The 16,628-nt window shown below is 47.8% G+C and overlaps 6 protein-coding genes across 6 annotated transcripts; 3 read left to right on the top strand and 3 right to left on the bottom strand.

The window, feature by feature from the left end:
- Window positions 1–11: 11 nt before the first annotated feature.
- Window positions 12–1,530, top strand: SPPG_01524 (sterol-4-alpha-carboxylate 3-dehydrogenase (decarboxylating)). The gene is made up of 5 exons (XM_016749842.1): window positions 12–141; window positions 196–615; window positions 675–763; window positions 835–1,003; window positions 1,079–1,530. Exons 1-5 carry the CDS (start codon window positions 130–132, stop codon window positions 1,436–1,438), a joined length of 1,050 nt encoding a protein of 349 aa, XP_016612121.1. The 5' UTR covers window positions 12–129; the 3' UTR covers window positions 1,439–1,530.
- SPPG_01523 (uncharacterized protein) lies at window positions 1,520–6,439 on the bottom strand. The gene is made up of 3 exons (XM_016749841.1): window positions 6,225–6,439; window positions 1,791–6,153; window positions 1,520–1,723 (listed from the first exon to the last, which is right to left on the bottom strand). The coding sequence occupies exons 2-3, from the start codon at window positions 5,905–5,907 to the stop codon at window positions 1,671–1,673; spliced, it is 4,170 nt and encodes a 1,389-aa protein (XP_016612120.1). The 5' UTR covers window positions 5,908–6,153; window positions 6,225–6,439; the 3' UTR covers window positions 1,520–1,670.
- A 153-nt stretch (window positions 6,440–6,592) lies between these two features.
- On the bottom strand, window positions 6,593–8,686 carry SPPG_01522 (uncharacterized protein). The gene is made up of 3 exons (XM_016749840.1): window positions 8,039–8,686; window positions 7,322–7,978; window positions 6,593–7,254 (listed from the first exon to the last, which is right to left on the bottom strand). Exons 1-3 carry the CDS (start codon window positions 8,279–8,281, stop codon window positions 7,078–7,080), a joined length of 1,077 nt encoding a protein of 358 aa, XP_016612119.1. The 5' UTR covers window positions 8,282–8,686; the 3' UTR covers window positions 6,593–7,077.
- A 988-nt stretch (window positions 8,687–9,674) lies between these two features.
- On the bottom strand, window positions 9,675–12,279 carry SPPG_01521 (glutamine-fructose-6-phosphate transaminase (isomerizing)). The gene is made up of 5 exons (XM_016749839.1): window positions 12,104–12,279; window positions 11,704–12,039; window positions 10,824–11,633; window positions 10,147–10,761; window positions 9,675–10,083 (listed from the first exon to the last, which is right to left on the bottom strand). Exons 1-5 carry the CDS (start codon window positions 12,134–12,136, stop codon window positions 9,802–9,804), a joined length of 2,076 nt encoding a protein of 691 aa, XP_016612118.1. The 5' UTR covers window positions 12,137–12,279; the 3' UTR covers window positions 9,675–9,801.
- Window positions 12,280–12,377: 98 nt separating this feature from the next.
- On the top strand, window positions 12,378–14,956 carry SPPG_01520 (uncharacterized protein). Its single transcript, XM_016749838.1, has 4 exons — window positions 12,378–12,839; window positions 12,906–13,490; window positions 13,561–14,053; window positions 14,117–14,956. Exons 1-4 carry the CDS (start codon window positions 12,624–12,626, stop codon window positions 14,668–14,670), a joined length of 1,848 nt encoding a protein of 615 aa, XP_016612117.1. The 5' UTR covers window positions 12,378–12,623; the 3' UTR covers window positions 14,671–14,956.
- Window positions 14,957–14,990: 34 nt separating this feature from the next.
- On the top strand, window positions 14,991–16,279 carry SPPG_01519 (uncharacterized protein; the record flags this gene model as incomplete). Its single annotated transcript, XM_016749837.1, has 2 exons — window positions 14,991–15,527; window positions 15,597–16,279. The coding sequence occupies 2 exons, from the start codon at window positions 14,991–14,993 to the stop codon at window positions 16,101–16,103; spliced, it is 1,044 nt and encodes a 347-aa protein (XP_016612116.1). The 3' UTR covers window positions 16,104–16,279.
- Between the last annotated feature and the right edge of the window lie 349 nt (window positions 16,280–16,628).

Below are 16,628 nucleotides of genomic sequence, written 5' to 3'. Positions count from 1 at the left end.
GCATTGTGGCCAGCATTTACTGCACGAGGCTGAAATCTACAGAGTTTAAGCCAGTCATCACAGATCTACACAGTAATAGTTCACTGAAAGGCTTCTGCGTGAGCCGGAAGTGTATGGGAAACGAGAACGATGGTCCAAAAGGTGTGTGATCTAGGCGCGCCTCAGTGGTCCTGACATTTAACCTATTCCCTATAGAATGCATATCTGGTAGTTGGCGGGGGAGGTTTCCTAGGCAGAAGGATTGTAGAAATGCTACTCGATCAAAAAGACAGTGAAGTACACGTCTTCGATGTTCGGCAGACCTTTTCGGATCCACGAGTCAAATCCTTTATTACTGGGGATATTACAAAACCTTCCGATGTAGTAGCCGCTTGCAAGGATAAAAATGTTGTGATTCACACAGCAGCAGTGATAGAAAACATGCGAACACCTGTGTATTGGAAGGTTAACGTGGAGGGAACTCGGAACGTTATTGACGCGTGCGTTCAGAGTGGAGTAAGAAAGTTGGTCTATACGAGTTCTGCCAGCGTGACATATAATGGCCAAGACGTAAGAAATGGGACGGAGAAGGATCCGTATTGTAAGGTGCACATGGATACCTATAATGAGACCAAGGTGGACAAAATTTGTGATATAAGTAGAGTGTTACGCATGCTAATCACCGGGGTCGGCAGGCTGCGGCAGAAAGGCTGATTCTCGAGGCAAATGGAAAAGGCGGATTGCTCACAGTATCATTACGACCTGCCGGCATTTTTGGACCTGCGTAAGTCTATTGTCTGTCTTTTTTGACAACAACCCATTCAACTGGGCTAGCTAAGTGATTGTCCAATCTAGTGACAACAATGCCAGCAAAGGTTTATATGAAGCGGCAAAGAAAGGCAACTGGAAGTTCATGATTGGCGACAATTCCTCTCTTTTTGATTGGACATATGTTGACAATGTTTCATATGCGCATATTTTGGCGGCGGAGAACTTGGATCAACGGCCAGGGGTCGCTGGAGAGGTATTTTGAAAGGAATTAGTCCAGCTGCATATATATTAGTCTAGTATCTCATCATCCACGCGTTTCCTACTAAAGGCATTCTATATCACAAATGACACACCCGTTTTCTTTTGGGATATTCCCAAGTTTCTCTATAACGAACTCGGTTACCGAAATACCCTTAGAACGCGCATCCCAAAGTCCATTGGACTTGTTCTCGGCTCACTAGTGGACATTGTCGTAGCCGTCCTTCGCCCTGTCAAAAAGATCGATCCAACATTTAACAAATTTAGAGTACAGGTTATTACCAACAACCGTTACCTGGATATTTCAAAAGCGAAGAATGTGTTGGGGTATAAACCGATTGTTAGTCTAGAGGAGGGCTTGAAGCGGACAGCAAAGTATTGGAAGAAAGTGCAGGAGGCGGAGCAGAGTGCAATTGGTAGCGCTAGATAGTGGATACCAACGTTAGCCTTTTATGTATCATCACATACTGTATGTATTAGCAAACAAAATAAACGCCAAAAAAAAAGATTTCAATTAAGCAATTCTTTTCATGTTTGAAAAACGCAAAAATAACAAAGGTTTGAAACCGCTCAATCCGATATACGGAATATAAACAGGCTAATTCTTTCCCAATCACACTCGAAATAGCGCTCTATAACACCACTGCATCGCACATGCTACCTCAAGCGAGGATGTGCCGCATGCTGGGGGATTCACTACGAAGGCGTTCGTTTGCTAAAAGATTGAGGATATGCATCAGTTTACGGGCAAGCGATCAGAGCAAAGGTATAGCACCACTCACATTTATGTTCAGTCCTTCCCTTCCGAGACCCAGCCGAACCCGTCCTCATTACCACAGGTCCATCCTGACGCACCGATGGTGACGAAGTCGCACCTGTCAAGTTTCCACGAGAGCCCGTAGCCACAGCTGCAGCTGACTTGTGTGTCGCGGCCCCTTTCACCAAGGATTGAGTCGACTGGGAAATGGCTACTGTAGATCCCTTGGCAGAGGTCGCGGCTAGGACTTGAGTCGATCCCTTTGTTGCATGCGCCAGTACAGGTGCCGATCCTTTTACATTGGTGGATCGGGCAAGAGAGCCGGTCGATCCCTTGGATGCGCTGGTGGCAATGTACTGAGAGGATCCTTTGGGACTGGTATGGCTCTTGGTGAGACTCTCGTTCGAACGCCTGGGAGGGCTGCGGGGTCGTCCACTGTTCAATGCCGCTGTTGATCCTTTGGAGTTCTTGACGGTCGTGCTGGGAGCCTTGTGAAGCGCGTTGCTTGAAGCTTTTGGACTGGTGTTCTTATTCAAGGCAGCTGTAGAGCCTTTAGGACTTGTGGCCTTGGGAGGGCTAGAAGGCCGTGACACAGCCTTCTTGGGAGGAGAGGACGGTCTAGACGTCTTTTCTTTTGGGCTTGTCGGACGGGACGACTTGTTCTGTGCATTGATCTGCGTCTCAGCTTGAGTTTCAGCGTGTCCAACAACGTCCTTGGCAATGTTTTTGGTCGACCCAGCAACGGGTGCCTTGTTCAACGCTGTAGAAGAGACATGAACGTCAGCTGTACTAGACTTTTCAACCGCTTTCTCTAGTTGGTGAGCAGATGCACGAATTTCTTTGTTGACATCTTTGGCTAGATTCTCAGCAGAGTGACGAACAGCAGGATCAGCCACCGCTTCAGATGGAGTGACATCCACAGTTCCAGTGACATTGACAGATTGTTGTTCCTCCGTTTTATGGTGAGAGCCGATGTGCATGAGGTTCTGAATGGATTTCTTTGCATCGTTTGCAAGGTCACGGATGCTCTTTTTGTGATCTGCGTGTTTTTCTTGTGGTTCCGGCTCTAACGGTGAATGCTTGGAAACATCGACTTCTACATGGGTTTCAAGTGAAGGTGTCGCTGCCGCCGCTTCCTTTTCGAGATCCTGCAATTTCTGTTGGGATGGAGAGTATGTGATCATTCGAATTGGGCCTTGTTCAGTCTTTTGTGGAGCTTCAGACTTTTGCGCTGTTTTTGAAGCCCTTCTTTCGGCTTTCTTGCGCTGAGCAACAGATTCGACATCTTCTTCATGGGTTTGTTTTGGAATGTGGACGGCGCGGTTTTCTCCGGATTCTACGGTGATAACCTCTTCTGGGCTGACAACCGAAACGACACCGACATCACCGTCGGCGACAACGGTCGTTGTAACAGTACTGACGGACTCTGGCTGTGCTTCCTTGTGGCCGATGTGAAGGAGATTCTTGACACTTTGTTTGGTTTCCGAAGCGACCTCTTTCAAACTACGTTTTGAGCTGCTCTTGTTGAGTGCTGGAGTGGATCTGTTCTTTTCCCACTCTTCTTGCTGCTGGTAGGATTGTTTGAGATGCTCATTGATGGTGTTTTGACTGGTAAGGTCATTACGGGAGGCCGTAGGAACTTGCGGCTCCACTTGGTCCGCAGGAGGATGCTCAGCAAGGTGTTCCCTACTCTTGCTTCCAACAAGGTTCTGTAGGCTTTGCTTTGCACTGCTGGCAAGTTCTTTCAAACTCCGGTGATGTGACTCTTTTTCGTGAATCGGGCTGAGTTCCTCCGCGGGCTGAACGGTGGACTCTACCAAAGGCTCCTTGCTCTTGCTGTGGCTGTGGGCAAGGTTTTGTGCGCTGTGCTTGATATCGGTGGCAAGTTCCTTGATACTGCGATGGTGGTGCTCGGAATTGTCGAGAGCATTGCTTGGGATATCAGGGACGGTTGAAGTTGAAGGTGGGACGAGGGGAGCGGATTCATTTAGCTGGTCCTTGCTTCCACCGATTCTGTTAGTGTTTGCGGCGGGGACAACAGGTTCGGTATCTTTTCCCTCTGATTCGTTAAGTTTGTTTCTGCTGCCAACAAGGTTATGAACACTGTTCTTCACATCAGCGGCGAGCTCATGAACGCTTCGGTGGCGGATTGTCTCGTTGTTTTCTGACACGGCAACAGGTTCATGAGCCTTTACTTCAGGTTCATTCAGCTTGTTCTTGCTGCCAACAAGGTTTTGAAGGCTGTGCTTTGCATCCGCGGCAAGCTCTTTAACGCTGCGGTGATGATCTTCTTGTTTTTCAAGTGGAGGTTGCTGTGTTTCTGGAACGACAGCTGGGGCAACAACCACAGATGAGGATTCCTGGTCCACGAGATTCTTGAGGCTTGCTTTGACCTCCCCTGCAAGGTCTTTCAGGCTACGGTGATGATGTTCACTCAACTCTGTCTCTGTGCTATGTTTGTGTCCTTCCACTGGTGCAACGGCAACAGCGACCGCATCATCATTGACCTGCTCAGGCTGGTTTAGGTGCTCCTTGCTCTTGTGTTGGTGCTTCTCTTGTTCCAATTCCTTGTTCAATTCATGTAAACTGCGTTCCGCAGCGGCGTTGACGTGGTGTTCCTTTTTCTCGTGGTGCACCAAGTTGTTTAGACTGCTTTTGAGATTTTCGGTGCTCTTCTTGACTTCTTTCTTAACTTGGCTTCCATCAAGCTGGACGCTGGCTGCCTTTTCTTTTGACAAATTGCGTTCAAGAGCGAGTTGATCGTTAAGCTGTTCGAGACTTTTTTTAGCGCCAGGAGAAAGCTCGTCCTTTGATTTTTCTTTTTCGTCGTTGGCGAGATGTTCATGGCTTTTCTTGGATTCTGCGAGGAGGCTAGATCTGGATCCGTTTTTCTTGACTAAAACGGTAATGCTTTTACGAGAGTCGCTCTTTTTCAAGCTTGCTTGAGACGGATTCTTCTTTAGCTCGGCGTTAAGCTGTTCAGTTGACTTCTTTGCTTCATTTTGATGTGTCGCTTCTGAGAGGTTTTGGTTGCTCTTGGCGGTTTCGTTGCCTTTCAAGCTACTCTGAGACGCACCCGTTTGCACGCTATGCTTTGAGGAGCCCTTTTTCATTTCAGCTAGCTCAGCATTGAGCTGTTCAAGACTTTTGCGGGCAGCAGGTGATAAATGATCTTCTTTTTCCGCAACGCTCGCATGGCTCTTCTTGACGTCTTGCGCCAAGCTTGTATGACTTTTCTTCACTACACCTTCCTCGCCTTTAAGGCTTTTGACGGACGCTGCCTTTTTGACCGGAGCAATCGACGAATGCGACTTTGCCTTGTCCTTGTCATGCTGCTGAAGGGCATTAATAGATGCTGATTTAGTAACCGGAACGTCCGAAACAGCCACCACTGAAGCATGGACCGTAGCCGGTTGTCCACCAGCCCCATGGTGGATTTCGGTCGTTACTTCAATGCTTTTGACGTCGACCTGCTCGGGTTTCACACCAGCGTGTTCGCTTGCTACAACATTCTGAAGCGACTTTGCTACCGTATTTTGTTGGGGTTTGTCGGAGATTTCTCCAGCAGATGCGGAGAGTTGTTGAGCGATACCTGTGCTGATCGCTTGAGCAATAGTTTGGGAAGCGCGGGTAGGAGCAAGTGATGCTTTGCTGCCAGACTTGCTGCCAGATTTGCTGTTTTCCTTTTTATTGAGCTTCTCCGCAGAGGCAGTAAGTTGCTTGAGAATAGCCTGCTTATCCTTGGGTGCAGTGTCCGGTTTTGCCAATTGGTTCTCAGAAGCCGAAAGCTGCTTACTGATGGCAACGCTGATAGACTGAGCCAAGGCGGAGGTTGATGTCTCTTTGCCTTTGGCATCACCAGAAGCTGCAACCTGGTTCGCAATTTGATTGCTCAGGCCCTTCTTGTCATCAAGCGGTGCAGAGGCCTCCGCAACTTTTACAGCAGTCGTTGAAGTAACCGGGGCCGGAACCTGCTCTTTACTAGCTTGCTGAACTCCGGTAGCTGGCGTCTTACCCTTGCCGACGGGTACCGCTCTAGTAGCATCAGCAGCTCCAACAGTAGTTGCGGCATGGGCAGCTGGAACTGTGACGCCAGTCGTCACAACAGCCCCTTTGGCATTTTTGGAACTTCCGCAACCCATCGCAAATGGTTTGTCTGTACAAAGATATCCGTCGGAAGTGAATGTCGTGTCAAATCGTAGCTTTTCAGTGTACAAAACTCTTCAAGGATGTTTTTTTTTTTAACTCAGATAGGGTATAAGATATCCAGAACGATGTCTGTACAATAAGAACAGTTTTACAAGCGGAGTATGGATCTCAAGGGCGAGACTCTGGCGAGATTTGAGTCTATATATATCGTCGGATATTATTTCGATTACCAGTCCAATCTTTCAAAAATCAAAATACATGATGTCAAAAAATCCATCCGTCTCCGCCATGGGATGCAAAGAGGGAATACCTTATCAATGACATATTGCATAGTTGTTAGGGATATTTGATTGGAATCGCTTTGCTTCATGTTTTTCTGAGGGTAGATCCCGTTTTTGGTGGGTGGCAAGCGGAACAGGTGATGGTTCAGCAAAGGAAAACGTGCGTACGCCCTGGTATTGTTCGTAAGAGCGGAATGTGACGGCGATTTAGAAAAGCAACGAGCAGCTAGCATGCGCGACAAACGTGCTTTACTAGGATGATTTGCGATCATTTGCTCGTTTCTATCATCAAGGGTAGGCTCAAAGAGCCCACTTGGAGCGGTGCTTTCGGAGCTCTGCTTCCTGCTTTTCCGGATATTTTAAATTACAAGATCCTTAGATGTAGAAACAGAATAACTCCCTTAAGTAGTTTACACCTACTCACACCTTTCCAATCTTTTTTTCTTTTTTGAACACATTTTCTATAGTACAAAGTTGAAAAACAAAAAGTAGAAAAATAATATAATAACGTTCCTCGTCGCCTGCACACCATAGTCGCTTTGTCGTTGGCAATTATTGGTCAGTCTCTAATTCCGCCTCGATCCAAATAAATATTTTGTAACTATCCCTTGCTCTGTATATCGTGTATAATCCTCCTTGATCGTTTCCGTTTACAACTCTCTTGTAATATGGTCTAGTTCAATCGTTATGGCTCGATTCCGAGTTCTAGGGTCTGCGCCAATTTCACCGCTTCAAATGCTTGACGTTTGGCTGAAGTCGCCGCTGTTCCGTTGGGGTATCCACTGTACAAAGAGCTCGTCTGCCTCCGCTTTTTTCCACAATTATATACATCCATTTCAAATTAAAGAAAAATATCGTTCATAAATCATTCGTGTGCATCCATCAGACGCGAACGGCTGCTGTGGCCGATGCAGAGTGGTAATCGCATGCCACAGGTTCTTTCGGAGGTGTTAGAAGGCCTGGAGGAGGGTGAATGGTGGGCTGAAATGAAGCAGTGCGAGTGCGTAGGATCCAAGACTGTACAATGTCACTGGCACAGCAGTATCGTTGTTCCGCGTACTGTGAGGTTTTATATTGTTAGTATTGTGTTTCCAGCTGTCCTTGTGCATGAGATTAACAATCTTACCTTGAATCTGATAACATCACAAGGTTTCCCAGCACATTGCGCCAAAACGTTGATGCAATCAATAACTTCAATGTCCTTTTGGCTCCTCGGCGCCAAGGGATACATTCCACCATTACCCATAATCATTTCAGCCAATACCAAGCTCGCCGTCGCAATCATGCTAGATCTCTTGCCCACAAAGAATCCATTGGGAGCCACTAAACCCAGCTCCATCAGATATCTGGCCACTGCGCGCGTTTCCGGTCCCACATGGCACAAGAACTTGCAGTGACTCCGAAGAAAGGATTCGCACGTGGGATAGTTGAGGTCGAATTCAAGAGTTTTCAGAATGAGTCGTTCCGTCCGAACAAAGTCCTTTTCGCGATACCGATGCATGCAGATGAAAGAAAGATTCTTCAGGGATGGTACGCGACCGTGGTTTTCTTCGTATTTGGCTGCCACCCAGAGGGCAGCTATACCCAAAAGTTGATACTGGTCTTTTGTGACGAGCCGCGTGGAGCAGATTCGGTCCATGATGTTGATATTGAGAAAGAGAGTTTCAGGGCGAAGATCGTACTCGGAGTGAACTTGAATGAGCCATATGATGAGCGCTTCGCGCATTTGCCAAGTGAGCTCTGTTTGAGAGTGCATGTAATAAGGGTCCGGGAGTGTCCGTTCCTATTCAGATCGACATGTCAATGACTGCGCATTTTTAAGATCTGAATAAAACACACTCACCTCCGCCTCGTGCATAACTCCTACAATCTCCATGACATATTCTTCAAACTCACCGCTCTCGACAATATCCTCCCTCTCGGTATAGCTCTCCCCGTTCCCCCGCTTGGCAGCCTTCCCGTCTACGTTTCCGCGCGTAGTTTTGTCGCAAGACGGCGGCGAGAGAGGGACGCTCTTTCCGAAACATGCTGCACCTGTATTGATTGGGGCGACGCAGTCCAAAGAAGACGAAAAGTAGGAAAACATGATCTCTTGTCAGTTTGCGATCTGCTACTCCCCGTCGGAGATGCTAATGACCGCGCGCTTCGTTGGGTTTTTGTCGCTCTTTTTGTCCTCTCGACTGGAGTTTCCCTTGTCTGCTGTGAGAGGGAGCGAAAGAGTCGTGCACAAAAAGGCGAGGATAAAGAGGACAGAAAACCCAAGAGCAAAAGAGCTGCGAGGAGGGAGGAGGGAGGAGGAGGGGAGGAGGAGATCCACAAGGGGGGAGAATAACGCGTTAGTTAATTTCAGACTCCATGCGTGTCTTGCGCGTATTAACCCCTCCTCTCCTTTCAATTGAACCATTCTGTTCAAATTAAAAAATAAAAGAAATTGAAAACGTCATGAAAGTGCATCTTGAGCACACAAATGAAATAACAGTAACTACAAAGCAACTAGAAGAGTAGAAAAGAGCTCGTTTGTATGCCATGCGATTCATAAAACAAAGAGGAAAAGGCATAGCCAGTCCATAAACAGAACATGGCCATGGGGGAATCACTGGAGGCCACGGGCGGTAAGTGATGGCGGTAATGGACAAGACAGATGGGGTCAACGCAAGTCATAACTGCAATCTTTTGACAAACATGGATCACCACTAGTTACAAGCACCCAGCATCAGATTTTGTGGTTTGACAATGAACGTCATGTATGGTGTGGATAGGCTGCGAGAGCTCATTGGAACGACAACAAACAAACAATCATGCATTGCAGACTGGCGGCCATGCCTTGGCCTCTGGATCCATGGAATCAGGCCCTCTTACACAATCCAGTGCACACAGCCAAACAGTGCACAGCAAAAAGATTTGTGCCGCTGGCAGTGGATTGAATTCAAAGGGCCAACACCACGCAAATGCCTTCTTACCCCGCTCTGAACAAATCGAGTCCACACAAAAACACTAAACAAAAAACAAAAAGGGACATGAGTTCAATATTCATAAAAACCCATTGCTCCCTCGTCAGAGTCCACCATCTCTCTGGGATCAGATACCGTCTGTAGTCTATAATAAAATGCAATTCCCCATTGTATTCGTCGGAGTATGCATGGTCATCCCCTCCCACTAGTCCATCTCTACCACTACTCGTTCAAAACACGTCAACTCACCTTTTTACTGCAATCCGTGTGCTGCTGGGGTAACCAGCTCAGAGACGACCAGTGCGCACCATGTAACAAGTTATTTTGGGCAGCGCACTTCTCTCTCACAATCCTAACCACAGGCTTGCACCCGGAGGACTAGGAGATTCTCGCGCTCATCATCACTGTGTGTAATTGGTTGGATAAAGAAAGCAGAACGGAAAGCGGTTGGGGCGAGCATTTATAGTCCACACGTGAAAGGATGTGGCTTGTGAAAGAAAAAAAAACCATTGGAATGGCGAGTTCGAATTCCGTCAACGACATTTGCACTGGCAAGCAAGATTTTTCATTGACCCAGATAATCAACATTGAAAATAGTCCCCCCATACAACAACTTGCCACTCCCACCGCAACAATATTAACCTATTTTTCTTCTTTATTCTACAGTAACACTCTTGGCCAAATTCCTCGGGAAATCGACATCCACTCCATTAAGAACAGCTAAATGGTACGAAAGCAACTGCAGGGGAATTACAGTGATGATACCTTGGAGCGCGTCAGTAGTGGATGGAACACGTATCGTGCGGTATTGGTCCGAAATGCCTTGGTCTTCCTTGTTGCAGATGATGATCGGTGCTCCCTTGCGGGCCGTCACTTGCTGAAGTGCACTCTGAACTTTGGGGTAAAGAGAGTCACGCGTCATGATGAGAATGACGGGCTGTTGCGATAGTTAGCTTATCATTTTACATCTCGCTTGCGATAGACACACATGTGCACCCACCATGTTCTCATCAATCAAGGCAAGAGGACCATGCTTCAACTCTCCGGCAAGGATACCCTCGCTGTGCATGTATGATACTTCTTTAATCTTTAGCGCACCTTCCAAACATGTAGCATTCTGTGCTCCACGTCCCATAATAAGCAAGCTCTTTTCCTTATGGAGCACGTCCCGCGCCAGTTGCTGGAGCTCCTTGTCCAACGCAAGCGTTTCTTTAATGTGACGAGGAAGCTCGTGCAGCTCATCGATGATCACGCGGCGACGGTCAGCCATCGAGATACGGTCTTCGCTCAACTGCAAGGCCATCATGACCAATGCAATGAATTGACTCGTGTACGCCTTGGTAGACGCAACACCAATCTCGGGACCGGCGTTGATGTGAACACCACAATGCGTCTCGCGTGAGATACTACTGCCGACCGTGTTGGTGATACCGACGCAAAGAGCTCCACGTTCAAGACAGTAACGAAGTGCAAGAATGGTGTCGGCCGTTTCACCCGACTGCGATACAAAGACGCACACATCATCACGGAAAATGGGGGTCCGGCGGTCCAAAAAGTCACTAGCGAGCTCGACACTGACAGGAATTTCGGTTAACTCTTCAAAAATGGCCCGAGTCTAGCAACGAAAAAGATGAGATACAGCGCTTTCCAGATCTCAACGAGAAACAAGTAGCATACCGCAATACAACTGTGGAAGCTGGTACCGCAAGCGACAAAAACAATCCTACGACACCGTCGAATCGTCGACAGGTACGCTTTCAATCCTCCAAGAGTAACCGTGTGGTTGTCAAAGTTGACACGCCCTCTCATGGTATTCACCACCGACTCTGGCTGTTCGTAAATCTCCTTTTGCATGAAATGATCAAAAGAGCCCTTCATAATTTCTGCAATCTCCATCTCAAGCGTCTGGATAGATCGAATGGCAGAAATACCGTCTTCGCGACGAAGGCGGTGAATGTGAAGTTCACCCTCGTTGATGTGAGCAATATCATCATCCTCGAGATACAGGACCCGTTTGGTGTGCTCTACAATAGCAGAAGGATCAGACGCCAAAAAGTACTCGATTGGCTGAGGCATGCCATCCTCGCTCAAAAATGCGCGAGACTGGCTGCGCCGAATTTTGGGGTGCGTGGGGTCAGCGGGTGTAAGCAGGTTCTCGCCATCCTCTGCCAACTTGTCCTGCGTTTCCGACATGCCAAACTCTACATCCACAAAGTCCACCTTGAGCTTTTTGGCGGTCTTCACACCAATTAGTAGAGGGGAACCACGGCGCGTCGCGACCACCTCGTTGGGAAAGTGCGTACTCTTCAGGATGAGAGCAAACGCGCCCTCCAACTCTTTGATAACAGCCTTTGTTAGCGACGTAAAGCTCAGTGATTTGTTGCCTTTTTGCGAATCAAAGAGGTATTTGGCAAGTTTGGCAATGCACTCAGTGTCGGTGTCGGACTCGAAAACATAGCCCTTCTTTTCAAGGACGGTCCTCAACTCCTGCAATCCGTAAACCGTTAGTATTGACAGGGACACGCTCGAAAAGGGATAGCAGGATTTGCAAACGAACCTTATAATTTGTGATGATACCATTGTGCACAACCAAAAACTCATTCTTAGGGTCACTCCTGTGAGGATGAGAGTTTCTCTCGCTAGGTTGTCCATGCGTTGCCCACCGGGTATGCGCCATGCTGGTGTGGCTCACAAACGTCTTTGTAAAATCGAGGCTCTTGTCCTCGTTTATCTTTTTTCGCAGGGCATGCACCTTTCCGACTTGCTTGTGAATAAGGACTTGGCCCTCCTCATCCCCATCTATGGCGATACCGGCACTGTCGTAACCGCGGTATTCAAGGCGAGACAGACCTGTGAGGAGAGTGTCGACGATGTAGCGTCGGTCCTTCTCGACCTGATCGGACAATACGTGATTGGTTACAGGCAGACTATTCTCGTGGCTCGCTCATCACACTCACCAAGTAGTTGAGGTATGCGAAAATACCGCACATGTTCAAAAGTACGGTTCTAAGCCTGTGAAATGGGAGCCAGCTAACAAAGCAGCTGTTCTAACGATGAGTGGGATGAGAAAAAGGGATGCTCAAACAAACGGCAATTATGAAAGGAAGAGCGTTAAATAGCGCGTGAAAAGGGCGACTGGATTTTGGGATCAACGCGTGGCGCCGCCTCTGGAAGAAGCCATTTTTGGGACTCGAAATTCAACGGACTTTCATTTTTATGTACAAGATGGATTTATTTTATTCATAAACATAGCATGACAATTGCGACGACGACGACGACGAAAAACATAATGGCAACGGCAACGAGGACGACGACAACGACGACTCATGGGCGCTGTTGAATTTCAGTCGATTGTTCTATATACTAAGCCGCATCACGTGGTGGGGAATGTTGACCTCCAACTTGCCTGGCCGTCAGCGCCCTTTTTATCTTCCAGCCCTTGGGTGGTATTCTTAGTGTGGGGTCAGATTGTGAAAGATGGCCAGCTTCGAAGATGTTCCACTCAATGGAACAAACGCAACTGGCAGCACAGCGTCTCTGCTGGACGACTTTTTCTTATTCATTACTCACTTATCTACGGATCCAGCCAAAGCGATAGACGAGTTACCCCATGTGGCAGGTGCACTACTCGGAACGCTGATAATGCCAACACTGCTTTGGATATTGGTGAAGAGTCTCATGGGAGAGAAAAAGGTTAGCTGTCGCAAGATTCTGGAACGATACAGACATTGTGACTGATAGATTCGCATTATATTGCAGGTCAATGCTCTGGCAAACTGGAGACCAAAGTCCCTTGTTGAGGAGGCAGAGGAGCTCACGGAAGCTGCCGTCGATGCCCCGATTGTTGATGAGTTGTTTGACGTGGGAGTTAGTGGAAGGGCCATAGCTGTATCTGAAGATGGTGTATTGCGCGCATTTGAAACACTCCCTTCTGGTCAAAAGAAGGCCACTGCCATCCAGATTGCTGCTGTCCTGGTCAAGGCAATGGCACGTCCAATGGATGAGCAGCCGGTTCATCGCCCCCGTATTGCTGCCTTCCTGCATAGCCGGCAATGCTCTAATGACGTTGTGGCCGATGTCGCCAAGCGAATGAAAAAGTTCGACGTAAAGGTTGGCGCTGCTGAGCAGCTATCATCCGAAATTGCAGAATATGCAAAAAAGCGACAGGAGCAAACAGCAAAGCAGTCAGCTGCTCAGAAACCAGCAAACTTGGACGAAAATGGGAAACCTGTCTTCATCTCGGCGCCGGAACGCGGATGTTTTGTGTGCAAGAAGGAGATTGAAGGAAAGGCCAGTCAATGCAGTGCTTGCAAAGCTATAATTTATTGCGGCCCTGAGTGCGCGGTACGTAGCCGTTTTGGTAGGGAACTGACTGTTGTGTCTAACGAAATAAATCTTTATATCTTAACCATAGAAAAAGGATTGGACAACGCACAAACAAGTATGTCCCGTTTTCAAAGCGCACATGTCCCGCATCGAGAAGGAGAACCGCCATGACTTCCCGTTTGATTATTACAACGACAAAAAACAACTTCATGCCTACAACCAGGTCAATTTCCTCATCCACAATGATGTTCACAACGTAGGGGTTTTCCGGCGGTTATGCCACTGCTATAGTCACGTCCCATACGGCGAACTAGCGGCGCAGCAGCTTGCACAGCTGCAAGTAGCAAATGTTCAGGATCCGCTGGAGCGTTTCAAGTTATTTGGATTGTCCATGCAACTCTATCCATTATCGGCTCCTTATCCTGAAGGGACGAATCTACGAGATATTGACTCGTGGAGAAAGTTCTATGAGCTTCGTAATATTCCCTTGTCCGATCCTGCTGCTTTGGTCCTGGAAGTGCCGATGACCCTGTGGCATTTGATTAACAAGTACGCTCTGGACAACATTGCGGAAGTCGAGGGTATGATTTTGCTACCGGATATGCCATGAAACATGGATTTCTCACGGGTCTTGCATTACCTAGGCCGGCGTCAAATAACTATTCATCTTCTGGGAGCTGAAAAAGAAGCCGATCTCACTGCTCTCTTTGAAGTCCTTCTATCTCTTCTGCCCAAAACCGACATTGCTGTCCACATGATCTCACCAGCCATTTCCCCCCGCCTTCCAGGACCCCATGCCACTCTCGGCATCCGCAATGAAACGATGGGCAGCACAATCCTCATAACCCTTCGACCAGGCATGTACTCTCCAGAGCAGTATAGCGGTGAGGCATACAAAGCCGAAGGTTTACCATTCGGAACCGGCAAGCCTGATTTGGTGGTGATAATGAACTCTGGTCTCCTGGCTTCACCAACGTGGGGGCCGGCACTGAAACTTTTGATTGAGAACGGGCAGAAGACTTTGATGACGGAGGAGATGGAGCATACCGCAGAACTCATCGGCAAGCAACTCGCGCAGATCGGATGTCCATTGACTGTAGAACCGGTTCTGAATCCGTTTAGGCAGCCTGTCTTCTTGTGGAAGAAAGACATAAACCTTCCGGGATGGTCGAATGGTTTTATTTTTGGTTTCAATTAAGTTTGTATTTGTGGCGTATCTGTAACGGCTGTAGGATCTTGGACGGTTGGTCGCCTCTGGGATGTGTTTAACGTTCGTAATGTGCATCATGCACATGTACTTCCCGTAAAGTGGCCTTAGGCTTTTGAAATGAAGACGTTTTTATGGCGTCATGTGGACCCTTTACTTTTCACCCCAGGGCTATGTAAAGAGGGACAAGCGTTCAAAGCTTGATGCTACGTAATGCCTTGTCGGAAGTAGTCCATAATATGCAGCAAACCAATCCTTCTTTAGAAGCGCTGCTTCCCACATTTTCTCCATTGGCTGCAACACACAAAAAAATGCCTCAAACTGCCATAATTCCACCCCGCCCGACTACGCTGGGTCCGTGCACCTGTATTTGGAAGCAGGTAGAGGAACTGAGGCAGGCAGAACTTGCCTCCCAAGCACAGGAAGAGGCTGAAAAGGAAGAACAAAACTCGTCCCACATTCTTAATATGCTTCCGAGCGTACTGACGGGTGGTCAAAACAATCAAAGCAACAAAGATACTAAAGATACTAAACAGGAGACTACCGCCCCAGACCCAGCGACCGATCCTGCTGTGGGTCTTCGCAATTCTGCTACTTCAGGAACCTTAGCCGAACACCTGCCCCGTCGCACAGGCGGATGGGATGAAAACAAGCAGGAAATATCGGAAGAAGACGCGAAAAGAGCTCAAACCAAAACGGAGCTGTTGAAAAAGAAGGGATTGAAATTGGCTGGTCGGCCTCATCCTGATGTACTTGCAAGACAAATAAAGAAAAGGTGTGCAAAGAGTTCAGAAAACAAGATTGGAGCTTTGACGAGTTACAGGGGTGATCTGATGGATATTTTGGAGGTAGGTTGAACAATCTGTCATCATGATATACCTTCGACGTTGTCACATTATCCATTGAAACTTTTGCAGAACCTTATTCCCTTGCGACATCCCGAAGATCCCCACAGCACCCATTTGCCTGTCATTATTCCGATTCCAAACACCCAGCTCTGCCCCTCCTGCCGAACCTATCTCACATATGCCGCCTATTATGCCCCTGTTGCCAAAACCCCGTATCTCTACGAACATGCAACAACTGGGTTCATGAGCCTCATCGACGACGCGACGGCTTCCCTCGAAACCAACCTCCCTATCGAACCTATAACTCATCATCAGCTCTACGGTATTCTCCGTGCAGAACTGAGCGTCGTAGAGTGGCGGATTGCGCTCAAATTGGCAAGGTACCAGAAACGAACTGGGTTCTTGGAAATGTTTCCTGTGCGTATAGGGGAGTTTGCAGAGATGGAGATTGCAAAAAAACCTGTCACCGAAAAACCAGGGATTTTGAAAGGAACGGCTAACAAGGTTCTGAGGGTCGTTGGATTAAAGAAAGATTTCCCAGGTCCCCCCGCAGGGGCTGTTGCGGACATTGCATGATTATTCCTAGTTGGTTATGCGAGAGTGATGAATTACGACCATGACTATAAGATCTGCATTGACGAAGAGTGTATTCGATTGCTGTTGTTTTTTGTTGATATTGCTGCATTTAGCACTATCTAGCATAGGTTCTTTTGTACATTATTTTTTTTGCTATGAAAAGATCCATCTGACAGCCTCTGACAGCAAATCCCGATTCCTGAATCGTATCGGGAAATACAGCGCACTTTCCATCTTAAACCTCGCTTCCCAACGATGAGCCAGCGAATCAAGGTTCAATTACGTACATGGAAGTTGTCTGGCGGCATAACTCACCATATCAAGAACGAAGGAAATCCTCAGGCTGAGAAGACCAAGCAATGATCTGATCTTGCATGGTTCATCACCACGTCGTCGTTAACGTCGTAACAAAGACCTGTCGTTCATTCAAACAAATGGTTTTGGGTGTTCCTGTGCCCATGGAAGGCCATCGAGAAACCGCCACGTCGCGTCCTGCCTCGCATGAGTCATACTCGACTTGTTGCC

Source organism: Spizellomyces punctatus (genome assembly GCF_000182565.1).
Source record: "Spizellomyces punctatus DAOM BR117 chromosome Unknown supercont1.2, whole genome shotgun sequence".
NCBI lineage: Eukaryota > Fungi > Chytridiomycota > Chytridiomycetes > Spizellomycetales > Spizellomycetaceae > Spizellomyces > Spizellomyces punctatus.
This window is presented reverse-complemented; position numbering and strand designations above follow the sequence as displayed.